Source organism: Vidua chalybeata, chromosome 23, assembly GCF_026979565.1.
Source record: "Vidua chalybeata isolate OUT-0048 chromosome 23, bVidCha1 merged haplotype, whole genome shotgun sequence".
NCBI classification, from domain to species: domain Eukaryota; kingdom Metazoa; phylum Chordata; class Aves; order Passeriformes; family Viduidae; genus Vidua; species Vidua chalybeata.
The window spans coordinates 5,717,300-5,733,690 of record NC_071552.1 but is presented as its reverse complement, the minus strand read 5'-3'; the positions used below and the strand labels follow the sequence as shown (position 1 = coordinate 5,733,690).

Genomic DNA, 16,391 nt, shown 5'->3' with positions numbered 1-16,391 from the left:
GATGGAGTTTTCGGCGCTTCGGCCAATGAGCGCGGCCGCGCCTGGAGTGGCGTACGCGACGGCCAATGGGAAGCGGGCGGGGGCGGGGCGCGGGCTGGCGGCGGCGGCGGCAGGGCGGCTGCGCGGGGCGGATGGACGGGGCGGCGGGGCCGCGGTGAGGGACGCGGCCGGGACCCGACCGGGGCCGGGGGAGCCAGGGGACCTCGGGCCTGGAGGTGGAGGGGGGCCCGGTCTGCGGGGTCTGTGGAGCGAGGGACCTGAGGGGTCACGGGGTGCCCGGGCCTTGGAGGGAGCCCGGGGTTGAGGGGTCCCCAGGCGGGAGGGCTGCGCCCCTGGGGCTGGTCAGGGGCTGGAGCCTGGCGGCGCGGGGGGCAGCACGGCGGTCGGGAGTGCTCGGTGTCACTGGGAGCTCCTGGGGGGTGAAGAGTCCCCCCGAGGACAGCGGGGCAGCCCCGGGCCGAGGGAGGCATCTGCACTGTGCTCCATCATCGCAGGGGATCCAGGACACCGCCAGCACACGGTATTTCTGTGCCAGGCAGTGCCCGGCGTGCGCCAGCCGGAATCACTGCTGGGCACAGCTTGCTTGGGTTTTAAATCTCGGCTTTTCCGGGCCCGGTTTGTTTGGGTTTAAAATCTCAGCTTGTCCCACTGTGTCCTCCGTGATGCAGCTCAGAGACCCGAACTGCACATTTACTCACCGTGCTGGGACTGAGCCTGCCCGGAGCGGTGGGAGGGGTTTTCCTGACTGATTGGGCAAGAAAGGATTTGAAGAAATCTGAGTGTTTTCAAGGTAGAAAGACGTTAAAGCTGTGATTCTTCAGTAAGAGTGTCACTTCCTTGGTGTGCAACCCCAGGATTTCTGTGACTTTTCCTCCCCCCAGGGAGGTTGAATTAAACAGCCACATTGTCTGGTGTGAGCAAAACCAATTCACTCTCCTGGTCTGCATTAACAAATTACTAGGATACATATTTGACATAAGTGATCCAAACTGGGAGTAGCCAGGAGCCATTCCTATTTCGTGTGTGTAAGAAAAAGCACCCGTTTGTTGCATTCTCCACGGATTATATTTTTTGTGCATTGCTTGCAGGTGATGGTTAATCTTCAGAGAGCATCCAGAGGGAAGGCAGGGATTTTACCCAAGTTCACACTGTGGTTTTGTTCTGTGCACAGAGAAACAGGCACGTCCTCTGCCCCGGAGAACTTCTGGGCTCTGTAAAGGAAGGAAAACCAGCCAGGATTTGGGGTGACAACTCAGGTCAGGAGGTGAGGGGTTTGTGGGGGGAGGCACAAGCACCTGGCAGAAGTGAAGGCTGGGCCAGAGTGGGGGATTTAAAGTCCAAAGCTCATGAAGGCTTTAAAGGCTTTTAATCTTCCTGATTGTGTCCAGGCATCCTCAGGCCCTGCATTTGATGTGAAAATGACCAAGTTGGGGTTTCTCCGGCTCTCCTATGAGAAGCAGGACACGCTGCTCAAGCTCCTCATCCTGTCGATGGCAGCTGTCCTGTGTAAGTCTGTGCCCTCAGGGATGGTCCTGGTGCAGGAAAACCGAGGGTAACTCGTGAGCTCTGTGTGTTCACTCTGCCCCTTCTCTGTGTTTGCAGCTTTCTCCACGAGACTTTTCTCTGTCTTAAGATTTGAAAGTGTCATCCATGAGTTTGACCCGTAAGTGTCATTTTCTCATTTCCTGGGGGCCGGTTGGGCTTTTCCTCTCCTGGAGCACATGGAATTCAGCTGATGGTGCTAGGCTCAAGTTGTTCCCCATTGAGCATGTGGGATTTGGAGGACGTGTTTCAGTACAGCTTGGTTTTTCTCTTCCACACCCGAATTCACTTGGTACCCAGGGCTCTTCCTGCAACCCAGATCCATGAATCACCTGCCATTGCTTTTCTCCTGGGAGATGGTTATTCCTGACCTGGGCACAGCAGGAGAGCAGGAGAGAGAGCTTCTGGCATGATTTGTGTCAGTGTCCCAAGCATGTTGCTGATTGAATCAGTCCCAAGGGACTTTGTAAACACACTCTTAGGTCCACTGGGAGGAGGAATGAACCTTTGCAGCTGAGGTTTGGGGCAGCTGAGGGAAACTGGGCCAGCTCTCTGTGCATGGAACACACAGGAGCAGCCCCCACAGTACCTTGTCATCCTTACAGGTATTTCAACTACCGCACCACCCGCTTCCTGGCTGAGGAGGGCTTCTACAAATTCCACAATTGGTTTGACGACCGAGCATGGTACCCCCTGGGCAGGATCATCGGGGGAACCATTTACCCAGGTAAAGCTTTTGCCAAGCTGAAATGCACCTAGTGCAAGGGAAATTCGGGGACTGAAAATTGGGACTGCATCCATGAGTGCCAGCTGGAACAGAGGGGATGCATCCTTGGCAGCAGCTCCCTGCTGGGGAGTCTTCGGAGCACCCTGATAACAGTGTCATTTCCATCCCCAGGCCTGATGATCACATCAGCAGCCATTTACCACGTGCTGCACTTCTTCCACATCACCATCGACATCCGCAACGTCTGCGTGTTCCTGGCTCCCCTCTTCTCCTCCTTCACCACCATCGTGACTTACCACCTCACCAAAGAGCTCAAGGTACAGGGGCCAGTGGGGTGTGCCCCACAGGCTTTGGCTTTCCAGAGGAGCAGGAGCTGTTTGCCATTTGGGAGAGCAGCTGGGTCAGAGGTTTGGAGGTGACCACCACACTCCTCAAAACCCCAACCTTCTGGGAAGTGGCAGATCTGTTTGAAAATTTTGTTTCCATGTGCAATTTTTATTCCTTTGAGTAATAAAATCCCTTAACCCAGATGTCTTTTCCCTGGCTGTTTCTTCCAGGATGCAGGGGCAGGACTCCTTGCTGCTGCCATGATTGCTGTTGTGCCTGGATACATCTCTCGATCTGTTGCTGGCTCCTATGATAATGAAGGTGAGTTTGTGACCCTTGGGGAAACCTTTAAGGACTGTTGGGTGCTGGAAAGTGGTGCTGGAAGATGCTGCAGAGCACATCTGTCCTTTCCTGGTGGTCCCTGCTGGGTTTGTGCTGAACAAACCTGACCCATCAGAGATCAGAGGTGGTTTTTGGCCATGCTGTGGAGTAGAGAGAGTGTTGCCCAGCTCTGGCAGCGAGTTTACTCCAGTATCCTTGTTTGCCAGTCAGAGTTTTGTCGCCTCCCCAAACTCTGCCTGGAACTGGAGCAGTGTGGAGCTGTGTGGTTCCTCTGTACTTTTATCCCTGTTCCAGCAGTGACGCTGGGACTGGCAAAGGCAGCAATCTCACTGCCACTGCCTGGGGCAGAGGAGGATCCTGGTTCCTTTGCTGTAGCTGGGCTTTTAGGGGCTGTGTAGGAGTTCTTCCAGCTGGTGTGGCTGGAAGAAGCCACGTGAGCTGTTAGACACAAACACCACAGTGTTTCAGTCTAGAAACCAGATATCAAACGCTTTTCCCAGGCCCGTCTCTTAGTGCAGTGGAGCAGCAAAAGCATTTCCAAATCTGTTTTTAATGGCTTGAGTTCTCTGCTGTGCCCCAGGGATGGCATTAACGGCTCCGGGTCCTTCCGCAGGTATCGCCATATTCTGCATGCTCTTGACCTACTACATGTGGATCAAGGCCGTCAAAACTGGCTCCATCTATTGGGCAGCCATGTGTGCCCTCGCCTATTTCTACATGGTGAGTGTCCCTTCTCCCAGCTCTGGGGTAAACCTGACTCTTGAGATCCCTCTGGATGTGCTCACCAGGAAGCCGTGGTGTGCTGTTCCTGTGTCAGTGCGTCCAGAGAGCTGGAACCTCTATGGAGGTGCAAAGGGAATGGGTCCTTTCTTCCCAAAACTAGTGGGTTTTGTGTGAGGTGTTCTTAGTAGTGTTGAAAAATCCATGTTTCTGGCAGCTGGGGTGTGGAGGATGCTCTTAAGATAGAGCAGATCCTGGCTGGTATTGCTACTGTGTGAAAATCCTGCCTGTGACCCCAGGAAAGCTAAACCTCTGTTTCACCTCAGCTCTGCAGCTGTTCAGTCCTGGAACTTGTGGGTGTGTGTCTGGTTTGTGTCCTGGCAGGTCTCCTCCTGGGGTGGCTACGTCTTTCTGATCAACCTCATCCCCTTGCACGTCCTGGTGCTGATGCTCACCGGGCGCTTCTCCCACAGGATCTACGTAGCCTATTGCACAGTCTACTGCTTGGGAACCATCCTCTCCATGCAGATCTCCTTTGTTGGCTTCCAGGTGGGCACCAGGAGGGTTTGCAGACTTGGGGATGGGTTCTAACAGAACAGCAGCGTGCTGGCACCTGGTTTTACTTCTTGCCTTCATCCTTGAGGTTATGAGTGGGTGCTGACTCCTTGTTCCAGCTTCCATTGTGCTGATTCCTTGCCACCTTTGGCAAAATGAGCCTTTGGCTGTGCTGGATGATTTTCAAAGTTCCTAATATAACCTTCCTGGCACTGATTATCTTTCATAAAAATATCTTTGGTTTTGGTGAAGGAAACACTTGTGCCATGTGTGTCTTGGTATGGCAGGAAACAGGCCTACCTGGCTCATGTTTTCAAGAGAATCTGGTTGATTTTCCACATGGATTCTTATCAGAATCAAAGCAGATATAGGAAAAGGACTCGTACCAGTTGTGCCAGTCACAGGGAGGGAACATTTGAACATTCTCCTGTGACTGGCAGAGATTGTGCCAAGCAGTGATTTGTGAAAAAAGCCAGCAAGGGCTCCTGTTTGTTTCTGTGTCTGACCACGCTCTGCCCCACTCCCAGCCTGTCCTCTCCTCGGAGCACATGGCTGCCCTTGGAGTCTTCGGCTTGTGCCAGATCCATGCCTTCGTGGACTACCTCCGGAGCAAGCTGAACCCACAGCAGTTCGAAGTCCTCTTCAGGAGTGTCATTTCCCTGGTCGGCTTCGTCCTCCTCTCTGTCGGGGCCGTGCTGATGCTCACAGGTAGCCCGAGGCTGTGGCCATTACAAGGGTGTTTCACCCTCTTTCCTTGCTTCCAAAGGCATGGAATTTGTCCATCCTAACTCTGTGTTACTGTGGTGCCAGTGCCTGTGAGTCCCCTTGAAGTGGGAGGTTGGGACCTGCCCAGATTTGTGCATTAGCAGGGAATACTTAAGCAGCAGCTGTAAGATAGGAGGGGCAGAGACTCTGGGGACAGCAGGCTGGTGCTGCAGATACTGATTGTTGCTCTGTAGTAGCAAAGAGGTACTAAAGGTAGAGGTTAGGCAGGGAAGAGTCTTTTAGAGTGAAATGGCATTGTATTTCCTTTCTAAAATGGCAGCTTTGAGTAGTAGAGATTCTAAACGAGGTCTGGAATCATTCATTCAGCCTCACATGTGCTTTCCTGGGAGAGTACGTATCAGCATTGCCCGTTACTCTGCTGGATCCAAAGAGGATTTGTTTTCTCCACTTTCCTAGGGAAAATCTCCCCATGGACGGGGCGCTTCTATTCCCTGTTGGACCCTTCCTATGCCAAGAACAACATCCCCATCATCGCCTCCGTCTCTGAGCACCAGCCCACCACTTGGTCCTCCTACTACTTCGACCTGCAGCTCCTTGTTTTCATGTTCCCAGGTGAGTTGCCTGACCCTGAGTTAGTCACCAGAGGGTTTTCCTGCCTCTTCTGGCTATGCTGAGCCTGCTGTGTCCCTCAGTGCCTGGTTTTATTTCATCTCTGAGCTGAACCTAACCCCTTTTTCTCCCCCCTCACAGTTGGTCTCTACTACTGCTTCAGCAACCTCTCAGACGCCCGTATCTTCATCATCATGTACGGCGTGACCAGCATGTACTTCTCTGCTGTCATGGTGAGGGCTGCGGGCGCCAGCACCGCCACCGAGTGCTCATAACAATTTCATTTGTTTTTCTGAACTTAGGGATGATTCTTTCACCCTGAGGGCTTTTCTCCCTTCCATAAATGTGGTTTTGTTTCACTCCTCTCTGCAGTGAGCGAGGGTGAAGTTGCAAAACTCAGTGGTTTGGGTGTTACTCACATCCGTGGGGTCAGTGCTGCCTGGTCAGTGTTCCTGATCTCCCAGAGCCGAGCTCCCAGTGCAATCTTAAATTCTCTGGGTTTTCAGGCAAGGACTGCTGACAAGCAGTTGCTGATGAGTCCATTTTCACTCTTCCTGTGGCACCCTGGACACTAAATGTGGTTGAATTATGGTGTGGAGTTAGCTACCAATCCTTGCTTCCACCTAAGATTGCTGAAGTGACCTCAATTTCCCATGTGGGTCAATTTTGAGCACTTCAGGGAATTTCCCTTGGGGGTGTCTGAGATGGTGGCAGCTCCCCACTAAATTAAACAGCCACAGGTTTATCCCAAGGCTGATATATCCACTGAATTTGAGGTGCTGGACTAGGAATGGCATCCAGTTCCCTCCTCCCTTGGATTTCTGCTGGATTCCTTCTCCAACACTTCTGCTGTTGCCATAGGTGCGTCTCATGCTGGTGCTGGCTCCGGTGATGTGCATCCTGTCTGGCATCGGGGTCTCTCAGGTGTTGTCCACCTACATGAAGAACCTGGATATCAGCCGGCCAGACAAGAAAAGCAAAAAGCAGCAAGACTCCACCTACCCCATTAAAAACGAGGTGGGCACGAGACCAGCTCAGGAAGGCGCCTGGTCCTGATGGGCTGAGTGCAGGAGGCTGACAGCCCCGTTCCTCCAGTGCTGAGGCCCTGGGTTGTTCCCACAGGTTGCCAGTGGCATGATCCTGGTCATGGCGTTCTTCCTGATCACCTACACCTTCCACTCCACCTGGGTGACCAGCGAGGCCTATTCCTCCCCCTCCATCGTTCTCTCTGCCCGTGGCGGCGATGGCAGCAGGATCATCTTCGATGACTTCCGAGAAGCTTATTACTGGCTGCGGCACAACACGCCGGAGGTACGGGGCGCTGGGGCCTTGGGCACCCAACATTGCCCACTGAGGCGCTGATGCCCGGCCGGGGTTTGGTGCAGGATGCCAAGGTGATGTCCTGGTGGGACTACGGGTACCAGATCACTGCCATGGCCAACCGGACCATCCTGGTGGACAACAACACCTGGAACAACACGCACATCTCCCGCGTCGGCCAGGTGGGTCCCTCCCTCCCCTGCTGCCTTGGCCTGGCTTTGTTGGCACCACAGCAGCACTGGCTGACACCACATCTGCCCCAGGCCATGGCATCGACAGAGGAGAAGGCCTACGAGATCATGAGGGAGCTGGACGTCAGCTACGTGCTGGTCATCTTTGGCGGCCTAACTGGGTACTCATCGGACGGTAAGGTCCTGCTGTGAGCCAGCTCAGACCCAGCCAGGGGTGCTGGTGGCAGAATCCCACCTCCAGCTGGGGCTGTGGAGTGAAAATGGGCCTGGAATGATCCTCTTTGGAGCTCTCCCTCAACTCAAACTTACTTTTGACCCCCCCACATGATCTCAACCCTCTCTCCTGGCCCCCCAGCTCAACTTGGCTTCTCATTCTTTTACCTCATCCCAACTTCTTGTTCTTTCACCCCAATGCAACCCCTTGCTCTTGGCCCCCCAAATCAACTCAATCCCTTATTCTTTGCCCCCCAACTCTCCTCCTTACAGACATCAACAAGTTCCTGTGGATGGTGCGGATCGGGGGCAGCACGGACACGGGCCGCCACATCAAGGAGCACGACTACTACACCCCCACCGGGGAGTTCCGAGTCGACCGCGAGGGCTCCCCGGTGCTGCTCAACTGCCTCATGTACAAGATGTGCTACTACCGCTTCGGCCAGGTCTACACTGAGGCCAGTGAGTCCCTGCGTCACCCCCGGGGCGTGGCACTGCTGTTGGGGGACCCCACTGCACCCTGACATCTCTGGGGTGCGATGCAGCAGCACTGCCTGCGCTTTGCCCTCTCCTAGAGCGACCCCCAGGCTACGACCGGGTGAGGAACGCCGAAATCGGCAACAAGGACTTTGAGCTGGACGTGCTGGAGGAGGCGTACACCACAGAGCACTGGCTGGTCCGAATATACAAGGTATGGCACCAGAGCGAGCCCAGACCCACGCAGTTTGGGAAAAAAACCCATGGAATTCTACCTAATGAACCTTCTTTTACTGCCCAGGTGAAAGATTTGGACAACCGCGGGTTGTCGAGGACGTAGAGGAGACGGCACCGGCCGCGCCGGACACTGCACTGACCCAGCCTTGCCTGTGCAGCAGAGATTTGGGGTTTGGTGGGCTTTCGAGGGGGGCTGTTTCGGGTTTGTTTTGTACCGTTTGTAAGCGCAGGCAGCGGCGGGAGGACCCTGCCCGCCCCACCCTGCCGGGAGTGATTTTTATATACACACAGAGCCGCTGCCAAATCAGGAATTGCGGCTCTCACCGGGGCTGATTGACCAGGAATTGTGAAGAATACAAATAAATAAAAATAAATTTGGTGGGTTTCTCCCCGAATTCTGTCACAGGGGCGTTGGGGCCGTTTCGCTCCTTTTAACGGGCTTGAATGGGAATAGAGGCGGGGGGCGTGGCCGGCGGGGGGCGTGGCCTGCAACGGACACGGGAGTGCAGGTGGGGGCGTGGCCTGGGCGACGTGGTGGGCGTGGCTTGGTGTGTGCGCGCGCAGGGTGGGGCGGGGCTCGCGGCTCTGGCGGGAAAGGGCGGTGTGGCCGAGCCGCGACCGGGACCGGGATCGCGGCCCGGAGCGGGCCCGGGGCCGGGGATGGCGGTGCCCTTCGTGGAGGACTGGGACCTGGTGCAGACGCTGGGCGAAGGCGCCTACGGGGAGTGAGTGCGGCGGGGCCGGGGGGCGCGGGGTTGCTGCCGGCCTGGTCCGCCCCTTGCACGCCCCTGCCCTGCCCCTTGCGCGGCCGCTGTCCCCTCTGTCCCCATCGTGTGCCGCTCGCACACCCGCTGCTTGTCCCTGCGTGGTTCTGCGCGGCCACTGTTTGCTCGCCTCTCGGCCGTCACAGGCCGTGTGTGTGCCGGCAGCTTGTCCAGTCCGCACTGCTCGCCCATCACATGCCCACTGTTCGCCCGCTCTACGGCTGTTGCATGTCCTCCGTGTGCCCTCTGCTCGCCCATCACACCCCATTGCATCCTGTGTGCCCATCGTGCACCTGCCCGTGCCTGCATTCCCTGTCTGTTCCTGCCCGCTCCCGGTCTCCAGGGGCACCATTTGCTGCCCATTCCCTGCCCGTTCCTTGCCTCCAGTGGCGATATTCCCTGCCTGCTGCCCGTCTCCAGAGGCAGCATTCTCTCCCCATTCCCTGCCTGCTGCCTGTCTCTGGGGGAAGCATTCCCGTGCCCATTCCCATGCCCGTTCCCTGCCTGTTCCGTGCCCGCACTGACCCCAGCCCACCGCAGGGTGCAGCTGGCCGTGAACCGCCGCACTGAGGAGGCCGTGGCCGTGAAAATCGTGGACATGAAGCGCGCGGCCGAGTGCCCAGAGAACATCAAGAAGGAAATCTGCATCAACAAGATGCTGAGCCACGAGAACGTCGTCCGGTTCTACGGACACCGGCGGGAGGGGCCTACGCAGTACCTGTTCCTGGAGTACTGCCGCGGCGGAGAGCTCTTCGACCGCATCGGTGCGGCACGGGCTGCCCGGGGATTCAGGGGCAATGGGGCATCCTAAATTGTCATCCCCACAGGGCTGAGGACTGCTCTTCCCCTTCTTCTTCCCCACGTGCAGAGCCGGATGTCGGCATGCCAGAGCCGGAGGCACAGCGGTTCTTCCAGCAGCTGATTGCCGGCGTGGTGAGTGCTCACCGGCAGCGCTGGAGGCGGCGATGCTGCTGGTGCCGGTGGCGGTTCCTGCACGGTGCTGGCCCTTGCCATGATTCCCTTCCCACACGGCACTGATCCTTGCCACGATTCCCACACGGCACTGACCCTCTGACCCTTGCCACGATTCCCACACGGCGCTGACCCTTGCCATGATTCCCACACGGCACTGACCCTTGCCATGATTCCCACCCAGCACTGACCCTCTGACCCTCGCCACGATTCCCGCCCAGTGCTGGCCCTTGCCATGATTCCCACACGGCACTGACCCTTGCCATGATTCCCACACAACACTGACCCTCTGACCCTTGCCATGATTCCCACACGGTGCTGACCCTTGCCATGATTCCCACACGGCACTGACCCTTGCCATGATTCCCACATGACACTGACCCTCTGACCCTTGCCATGATTCCCACACGGCACTGACCCTTGCCATGATTCCCACACAACACTGACCCTCTGACCCTTGCCATGATTCCCACACGGTGCTGACCCTTGCCATGATTCCCACACGACACTGACCCTCTGACCCTTGCTATGATTCCCACACGGCACTGACCCTTGCCATGATTCCCACACGGCACTGACCCTTGCCATGATTCCCACACGACACTGACCCTCTGACCCTTGCCATGATTCCCACACGGCGCTGACCCTTGCCATGATTCCCACCCAGCACTGACCCTCTGACCCTTGCCATGATTCCCACATGGCACTGATCCCCTGACCCTTGCTGTGATTCCTGCACAGTGCTGACCCTTTCTGCGATTCCCACATGGCACTGACCCTCTGACCCTTGCCATGATTCCCACACGGTGCTGACCCTTTCCGTGACTCCCGCACGGCGCTGACCCCTCCCCTCCTCCGCAGGTGTACCTGCACAGCATCGGCATCACCCACCGGGACCTGAAGCCAGAGAACCTGCTGCTGGACGAGCGAGGTGGGGGCAGGCGTGTCCCTCTCCGACCTCCATTAAGTTTTCATTTCTTAATTTGTGTTTTTTTTACTTGAGTGTTTAATTTAAAGCTTTAATTTGAACGCTTATATTTTGCATTGGAATTTTTAATGTAAGGGTTTGATTTTATTCTGAATTTAAATTTTACTGTGCATTTTTAATTTAAAGTTTTTACAATTTTTTTAGTTTAATTTCTTAGTTTAAGCTTTTATTTGAATTTGCATTCTAATTTGAAGTTATTTTAACTTTATTTGTATTTTAATTCAAATTTTAAGTTCAACTTTGAAACTTAAAACTTTAACATATTAACTTGAATTTTTATTTTAAGCTTATTTTCAACTCAAATTTTTAAACAAATTTTGAGTTTGAATTAATAAATAAAATTTTTAATTGCATTTTGATTTCTATTTAAATTTGAGCTTGCATTTTAAATCAACTTCGGGGAGGCGGGGTGGGTTAATTTTGACTTTTGATTTAAAGTTTTAAGTTGGCTTTTCGCTTCTGTTTGGGCCCAGACAACCTGAAGATCTCGGATTTCGGCCTGGCCACGGTGTTCCGGCACAACGGGCGGGAGCGGCTGCTGAACAAGATGTGTGGGACCCTGCCCTACGTGGCCCCCGAGCTGCTGCGGCGCCCCGAATTCCGCGCCGAGCCCGTCGACGTCTGGGCCTGCGGCGTGGTGCTGACAGCCATGCTGGCCGGAGGTGGGAATGTTAGGATGGATGGAATCCACAGAGGGTGATGTGCTGATGGCCGTGCTGGCCAGAGGTGGGAATGTTGGGATGGATGGAATCCACAGGAGGTGATAAATGGCCAGCAAAGGTGGGAACACTGGAATGCCTCTAGGAGTGGATGGAATGCATGGGATGTGTTCAGGGGGTGGGGGGGAAATGCAGGAGTGGTGCAGAGGACATGGGGGAGTGTTTGTGGAATGTACAGGGGTGTGTGTATGGAATGCAGAAGAGGTGCACAGGTGAAATGTGTGAGGGGAGGTGCGTGGAGTGCACCGGGGGATGTATGGGATGGGGAGGGAGCACATGTGAGATGGGAGGGATGTGTGAAACAGATGGAATGTGTGAGATCCATAAGGGAGATGTGAAATGCATGGAGGGGGATGTCTGGGATATCCATAGGCATATATGGAAGGAATAGAAGGTGAATGTATGTGATGTGTAGTGGAGGTGTATGAGAGGCAGAGGGGAGGTATGGGATGCATAGGAGGAGCTTGGGATGCACAGGGAGGTATGGGATGTGTGTGAGAAACCATGGGGTGCACAGGGAGGTTTGGGATGCACGGGGAGCACACAGGATCCGTGGCAGGGCAGGGTCACCTGGCACACCACATCCCCACAGTGCCACGTGTTTGCCCGGGGGGTTGTGGCACCGAGGGGTGACAGCAGTGGGATCTCCTGGCAGAGCTGCCTTGGGACCAGCCCAGTGACAGCTGCCAAGAATACAGTGACTGGAAGGAGAAGAAAACCTACCTCCCACCTTGGAAGAAGATTGATTCCGCTCCCTTGGGTAAGCACCCAGCACCCAGCAGCTCCCTAAATATATACATATATACACACACACAAATATATACCTATATACACACACAAATATATACATATCCACACACACACCATGTTGTGCTCCACCCCCTCATCTCCCCCAGCACTGCTGCACAAGATCCTCACGGAGAGCCCGACGGCGAGGATCACCATTCCTGACATCCAGAAGGACCGGTGGTACAGCAGACCCCTCAAGAAGGGTAAGGGGCCGTGGGGGAAGGCGCTCGTGTCCCCGGATTTGGGGTTATTTGGTGTCCTGTCCCTTTGCAGATGTCAAGCGGGCCCGGCTCTCCTCGGGGGGAGTCACTGACTCCCCTGGAGGCTTCTCCAAGCACATCCGATCCGATACAGACTTCTCACCCGTGAAGGGAGCGCTGGGGTGAGCCTCTGCTTCCCTCCACACGGGTTTGCCATTCCCGGCATTTTCTCCTGGAGGTGGTCGGGTGGAAACCCCGCACAACCCCTGTGATGGACCCAGATCCTGCAGAATCCCGTGCAATTCCCACATCCGGCTCTCTCCAGCGCTCCTAACCCTTGTGTCCCCCCTTGCCTTGCAGTGAGGATAAGGCAAGCTATTCCACGTCACAGCCGGAGCCCGGCACGGGCGGGATGCCCTGGGAGAGTGGCACGGGAAGCATCGACCAGCTGGTGCAGGGCTTCAGCTTCTCGCAGCCCGCCTGCCCCGAGCACATGCTGGTCAACAGCCAACTCCTGGGCACCCCAGGCTCCTCCCAGGTCAGGGGCTGCAGGGGGCACCTGGCACCACTTGGAATATCGGGATGCTGCCTCGCAGTGCTTGGGATGCAGCTGGGCGAGGTTGATCCTCTTGGGATTTCACCTCGCAGCATTTGGGGCGCAGCTCGGCATCAGCGATGGTGTCAGGGGGCACCTTGCAGTGGTTGGGGGCTGCTCTGTGGTGCTTGGGGTGCAGCTTTGCCTGATGGGGAATACTGGAGGTGTAACTTTTTGTTATTTATCACCTCGGGTGCGAGTTCGCAGGATTTGGGGCACAGCTTTTCAGTATTTTCAGTATCAGGGTGACGCTTTGCCGTGGCCTTGGGGTGTATGGGGACAGCTTCAGGTCCAGTTTACAACACTGGGGTCCAACGTTGCACTGTATAAATTGGGGTGCAACTTCGCATTGTGTATATGACAATAAGGAGCAACTTTGCCATATTTATAACATCAGGGAGCAGCTTGGCAATGTGTGGGGTGTGGCTGGGTGAGGTTTATCATCTTGGGGTGCAACTCTGCAGCATTTGGGGGGCAGAGTCTCATCCAGTTTACAACATCAGGATCCAGTGCTGCACCTTTTACACTACTGGGGTGCAGCTTTGCTTTAGATATGGAAGTTTAAGAAGCAACTTTTGTATTTATAATAATCAGGGAGCAACTGTGGGGCTGTGGCTGTTGAATATTTACCACCTGAGGGTGTGAGGTGCAGGATTTGGGGTACAAATTTACAGTACTTTCAGTGTCAGTTTGTCACTTTGCCAGGGGCTTGAGGGGCAGTTTCACATCTGATTTACAGCTTTGTGCTGCAGCATTGTGCTGTGTAAAATGTTGGGGTGCAACTTTGCATCATAAATACCTCATTAAAGAGCAACTTTGCTGTATATGGAATATCAGGGAGCAACTTGACAAGGCTGGGATGCAGCTGTGAGTTTTATCATCTCGGGGTGCCACCTCCCAAGATTTGGGGTGCAAATGTGCATCATTTATGGCATCAGGGTACACTTTGTGCAGTGGCTGGGGGCTGCTCTGTGGTGTTTAGAGTGCCACTTAGCATCTGATTTACAATATCAGGGAGCAGCTTGGCAGCAGTGGGGTGCTGCTGGGCAAGGTTTGACATCTTGGGGTGCAACCTGGTATTTGGGGCACGATTTTGCAGTATTTTGAGTAATAAAATGCAACTTTCCAGTTCCACGGTACAGCCCTGCAGCATTTAGGACGTAACTTGACATCCAATTTACAATATCGGGGTCCATCGTTGCACTGTTTATACCATTGGGGCGCATCTTTGCATCCTATAGGTGTCTTTAAAGAGCATTTTTATGATGCCGGGGCCGACTTTGCGCTGTTTGGGATGTGGCTGTGCAGCATTTCTGCCGCTTGGGATGCGGTTGTTGGCTTGTGCCATCAGGGGGTGCAGCTTTCCAACATTTCCTCACCGAAAGCCAGGATGTGTCAGTGCTGGGGCTGGAGCCTGGTGGGATTTGTGACCTTTTGGCGGGATTTATGACCTGTGGAACGTTTTTTTGGGGTGGCAGAGCCCGTGGCAGCGGCTGGTGAAGCGGATGACGCGGTTCTTCACCAAGCTGGACGCCGACGGCTCTTACCGCGCGCTGAAGGAGGTGTGTGAGAAGATGGGATACGGCTGGAAGATGAGCTGCACCAACCAGGTGGGTGTCAGGGGATGGAACTGGGGCTGGCACCCCCTGTGCTGCATCATCAGGGAATAATTCGAGGCATTGCCCCCCTTTGCAGGTCACCATCTCGACCACAGACAGGAGGAACAACAAACTCATCTTCAAGGTGAACCTGGTGGAAATGGAGAGCAAGATTTTGGTGGATTTTCGCCTCTCCAAGGTGTGTGGGGGGTCAGGGTGGGTGGTGGGTGCAGGGTGCACAGCAGGTGCAGGGTGGGGGTGGCCACGGGAGGTGGTGCCAGGGGATGGAGGGGTGCAGGTGGATGTAGGATGTGGGATGTGGATGTAAACCCCTGCTTCTCCCCTCACAGGGCGATGGCCTGGAGTTCAAGAGGCATTTCCTGAAGATCAAGGCCAAGCTCAGCGACATTGTCAGCACCCAGAAGGTCTGGCTGCCCGGCACCTGAGCCCTCACACCCCTTTTCTGCCTCTTCCTTCTCTTCCTCCACCTCCTCCTCCTCCTCCTCCTGGCTGGGTTCTGGCAGCAGTACCCAAATACTGTGAAGGTGTCTGGCCGCCTGTTTTAGGTTTTGAAGGTTCAATAAAGCCCTGGGGGACACAAGGCGAGGCTGGTTGCTGCAAGGGGGACGTTGCACGGGGTTGTTCACTCTGAAACCTGCTGATGGCGCAGCTCTGCTCGGCCAGGATAAATCCCACTGCGGGATCTCTGCCGAGCCGTGCAGCCCTAAACCAGCCCCAAGGGCTGGGAGCTGACCCCCCCGCCCCCCATTCCTGCCCTGTCTCAGGGCAGTGGCTGCCCTCATTTTCCAACCTCTCTAATTGCTTTTCGGAAGGACTAACGAGCCCGAGAGCTGCCAGGGGTTGTTAGCACTGGAGCGAGAGAGGAGAGCCAGGGATTAACCCCATCCCCCCCAAAAAAGAGCATCCCCCCAAAAAACCCCACCCCAGGGTGCAAACCCTGAGATATCACCACAATTTCTCTTTAAAGCTGCATCAGTATTTAATGACTGGGCTAAAAAAATGCACTTTTTACTTGTTTACCCCTTCTTGAATTATTTTTTTTTTAATATCCTTTTCCCAGCCTTTTTGTTTCCTTGGTGGGAACCCCCCTTGGGCGAAGCAATTAGCAGCGATTTTTTAATTGCATATTTATATTGCAGCTGGGGAGCGAGACCCCGGCAGCGGGCGAGGGGAAAGCAGGAAGACGCCGCGCTCCGACCTTGTTTGCTTTTCAGCTGGGATTAAGCACTTTTAATTGTCCCAGAGATCACAGATTGCGGCCAGGGGGGATAATTAGGCTGAATACAGGGTTTTCTGGTTCATTCCCCCCAGGAATTTATATTTCTAAGGGCATAAAAAAGAAAATCTTTGGGAATGCCTCGCGAAGGGGAGGGGTATGAGGCTGGACACAACTCGTTGCACGAGTTGGTCTCGCTGTCAAAACAGATTAATTTTTCACCTGTTACCTGCTGTAAATGGGATATTTTGGGAGGTCACAGGCACATCCCTTCCTCCCCAGGATGCTTCAGGGGAGGCTGGACACTGCTGCTCTGCCATGATCTCGTTCTTTAACCAGGATCCATTCCCATGGGAATCATTTTCAACCCTAATTTTTAGGGTCCTTTTGGTTTTTTAACTCCGTGGAGAGGATTATTTTCTGCTCTTGGGGTCTGTGGGGGAAACTCGAGGGGATAAAAGGTTTGTGTTCCTATGTGGCCGGGTTGGGGGGGGCTGTGCTGAGCGGGGCCCTGAAAGCGCCCTTTGTGCGGCCCCGCCGGGG

The 16,391-nt window shown here is 54.9% G+C and overlaps 2 protein-coding genes across 5 annotated transcripts; both read left to right on the top strand.

Annotated features, from left to right (window-relative positions):
• The first annotated feature begins 88 nt into the window (after nt 1–88).
• Nucleotides 89–8,389, top strand: STT3A (STT3 oligosaccharyltransferase complex catalytic subunit A). 4 transcript variants are annotated; one of them, XM_053963473.1, is made up of 19 exons: nt 89–154; nt 1,172–1,256; nt 1,389–1,506; nt 1,603–1,663; nt 2,148–2,269; nt 2,441–2,586; nt 2,827–2,917; nt 3,552–3,658; nt 4,043–4,207; nt 4,741–4,921; nt 5,396–5,551; nt 5,690–5,781; nt 6,410–6,565; nt 6,671–6,859; nt 6,934–7,050; nt 7,132–7,234; nt 7,546–7,734; nt 7,848–7,963; nt 8,051–8,389. In XM_053963473.1, the coding sequence occupies exons 3-19, from the start codon at nt 1,419–1,421 to the stop codon at nt 8,087–8,089; spliced, it is 2,118 nt and encodes a 705-aa protein (XP_053819448.1). In that variant the 5' UTR covers nt 89–154; nt 1,172–1,256; nt 1,389–1,418; the 3' UTR covers nt 8,090–8,389. The 4 variants fall into 4 exon arrangements, with proteins under 4 accessions (XP_053819448.1, XP_053819451.1, XP_053819450.1 ...); XM_053963476.1 differs by having other exon boundaries at nt 1,362–1,506; XM_053963475.1 differs by having other exon boundaries at nt 95–154; nt 1,172–1,264.
• Nucleotides 8,390–8,570: 181 nt separating this feature from the next.
• On the top strand, nt 8,571–15,212 carry CHEK1 (checkpoint kinase 1). The gene is made up of 12 exons (XM_053963405.1): nt 8,571–8,711; nt 9,291–9,514; nt 9,619–9,683; nt 10,584–10,653; nt 11,184–11,372; nt 12,085–12,189; nt 12,326–12,421; nt 12,492–12,600; nt 12,779–12,956; nt 14,492–14,623; nt 14,709–14,810; nt 14,962–15,212. Exons 1-12 carry the CDS (start codon nt 8,647–8,649, stop codon nt 15,055–15,057), a joined length of 1,431 nt encoding a protein of 476 aa, XP_053819380.1. The 5' UTR covers nt 8,571–8,646; the 3' UTR covers nt 15,058–15,212.
• Nucleotides 15,213–16,391: the final 1,179 nt, after the last annotated feature.

Excerpts from the sequence above, each read along its gene's own strand:
- CHEK1 (XM_053963405.1), top strand. The coding sequence starts at position 8,647 with ATGGCGGTGCCCTTCGTGGAGGACTGGGACCTGGTGCAGACGCTGGGC. Across the intron at positions 9,515-9,618 it reads AGAGCTCTTCGACCGCATCG|AGCCGGATGTCGGCATGCCA; the intron begins GTGCGGCACGGG and ends CCCCACGTGCAG. Across the intron at positions 12,601-12,778 it reads CCCGTGAAGGGAGCGCTGGG|TGAGGATAAGGCAAGCTATT; the intron begins GTGAGCCTCTGC and ends CTTGCCTTGCAG.
- STT3A (XM_053963473.1), top strand. The coding sequence starts at position 1,419 with ATGACCAAGTTGGGGTTTCTCCGGCTCTCCTATGAGAAGCAGGACACG. Across the intron at positions 1,664-2,147 it reads GTCATCCATGAGTTTGACCC|GTATTTCAACTACCGCACCA; the intron begins GTAAGTGTCATT and ends TCATCCTTACAG. Across the intron at positions 2,587-2,826 it reads ACCTCACCAAAGAGCTCAAG|GATGCAGGGGCAGGACTCCT; the intron begins GTACAGGGGCCA and ends TGTTTCTTCCAG.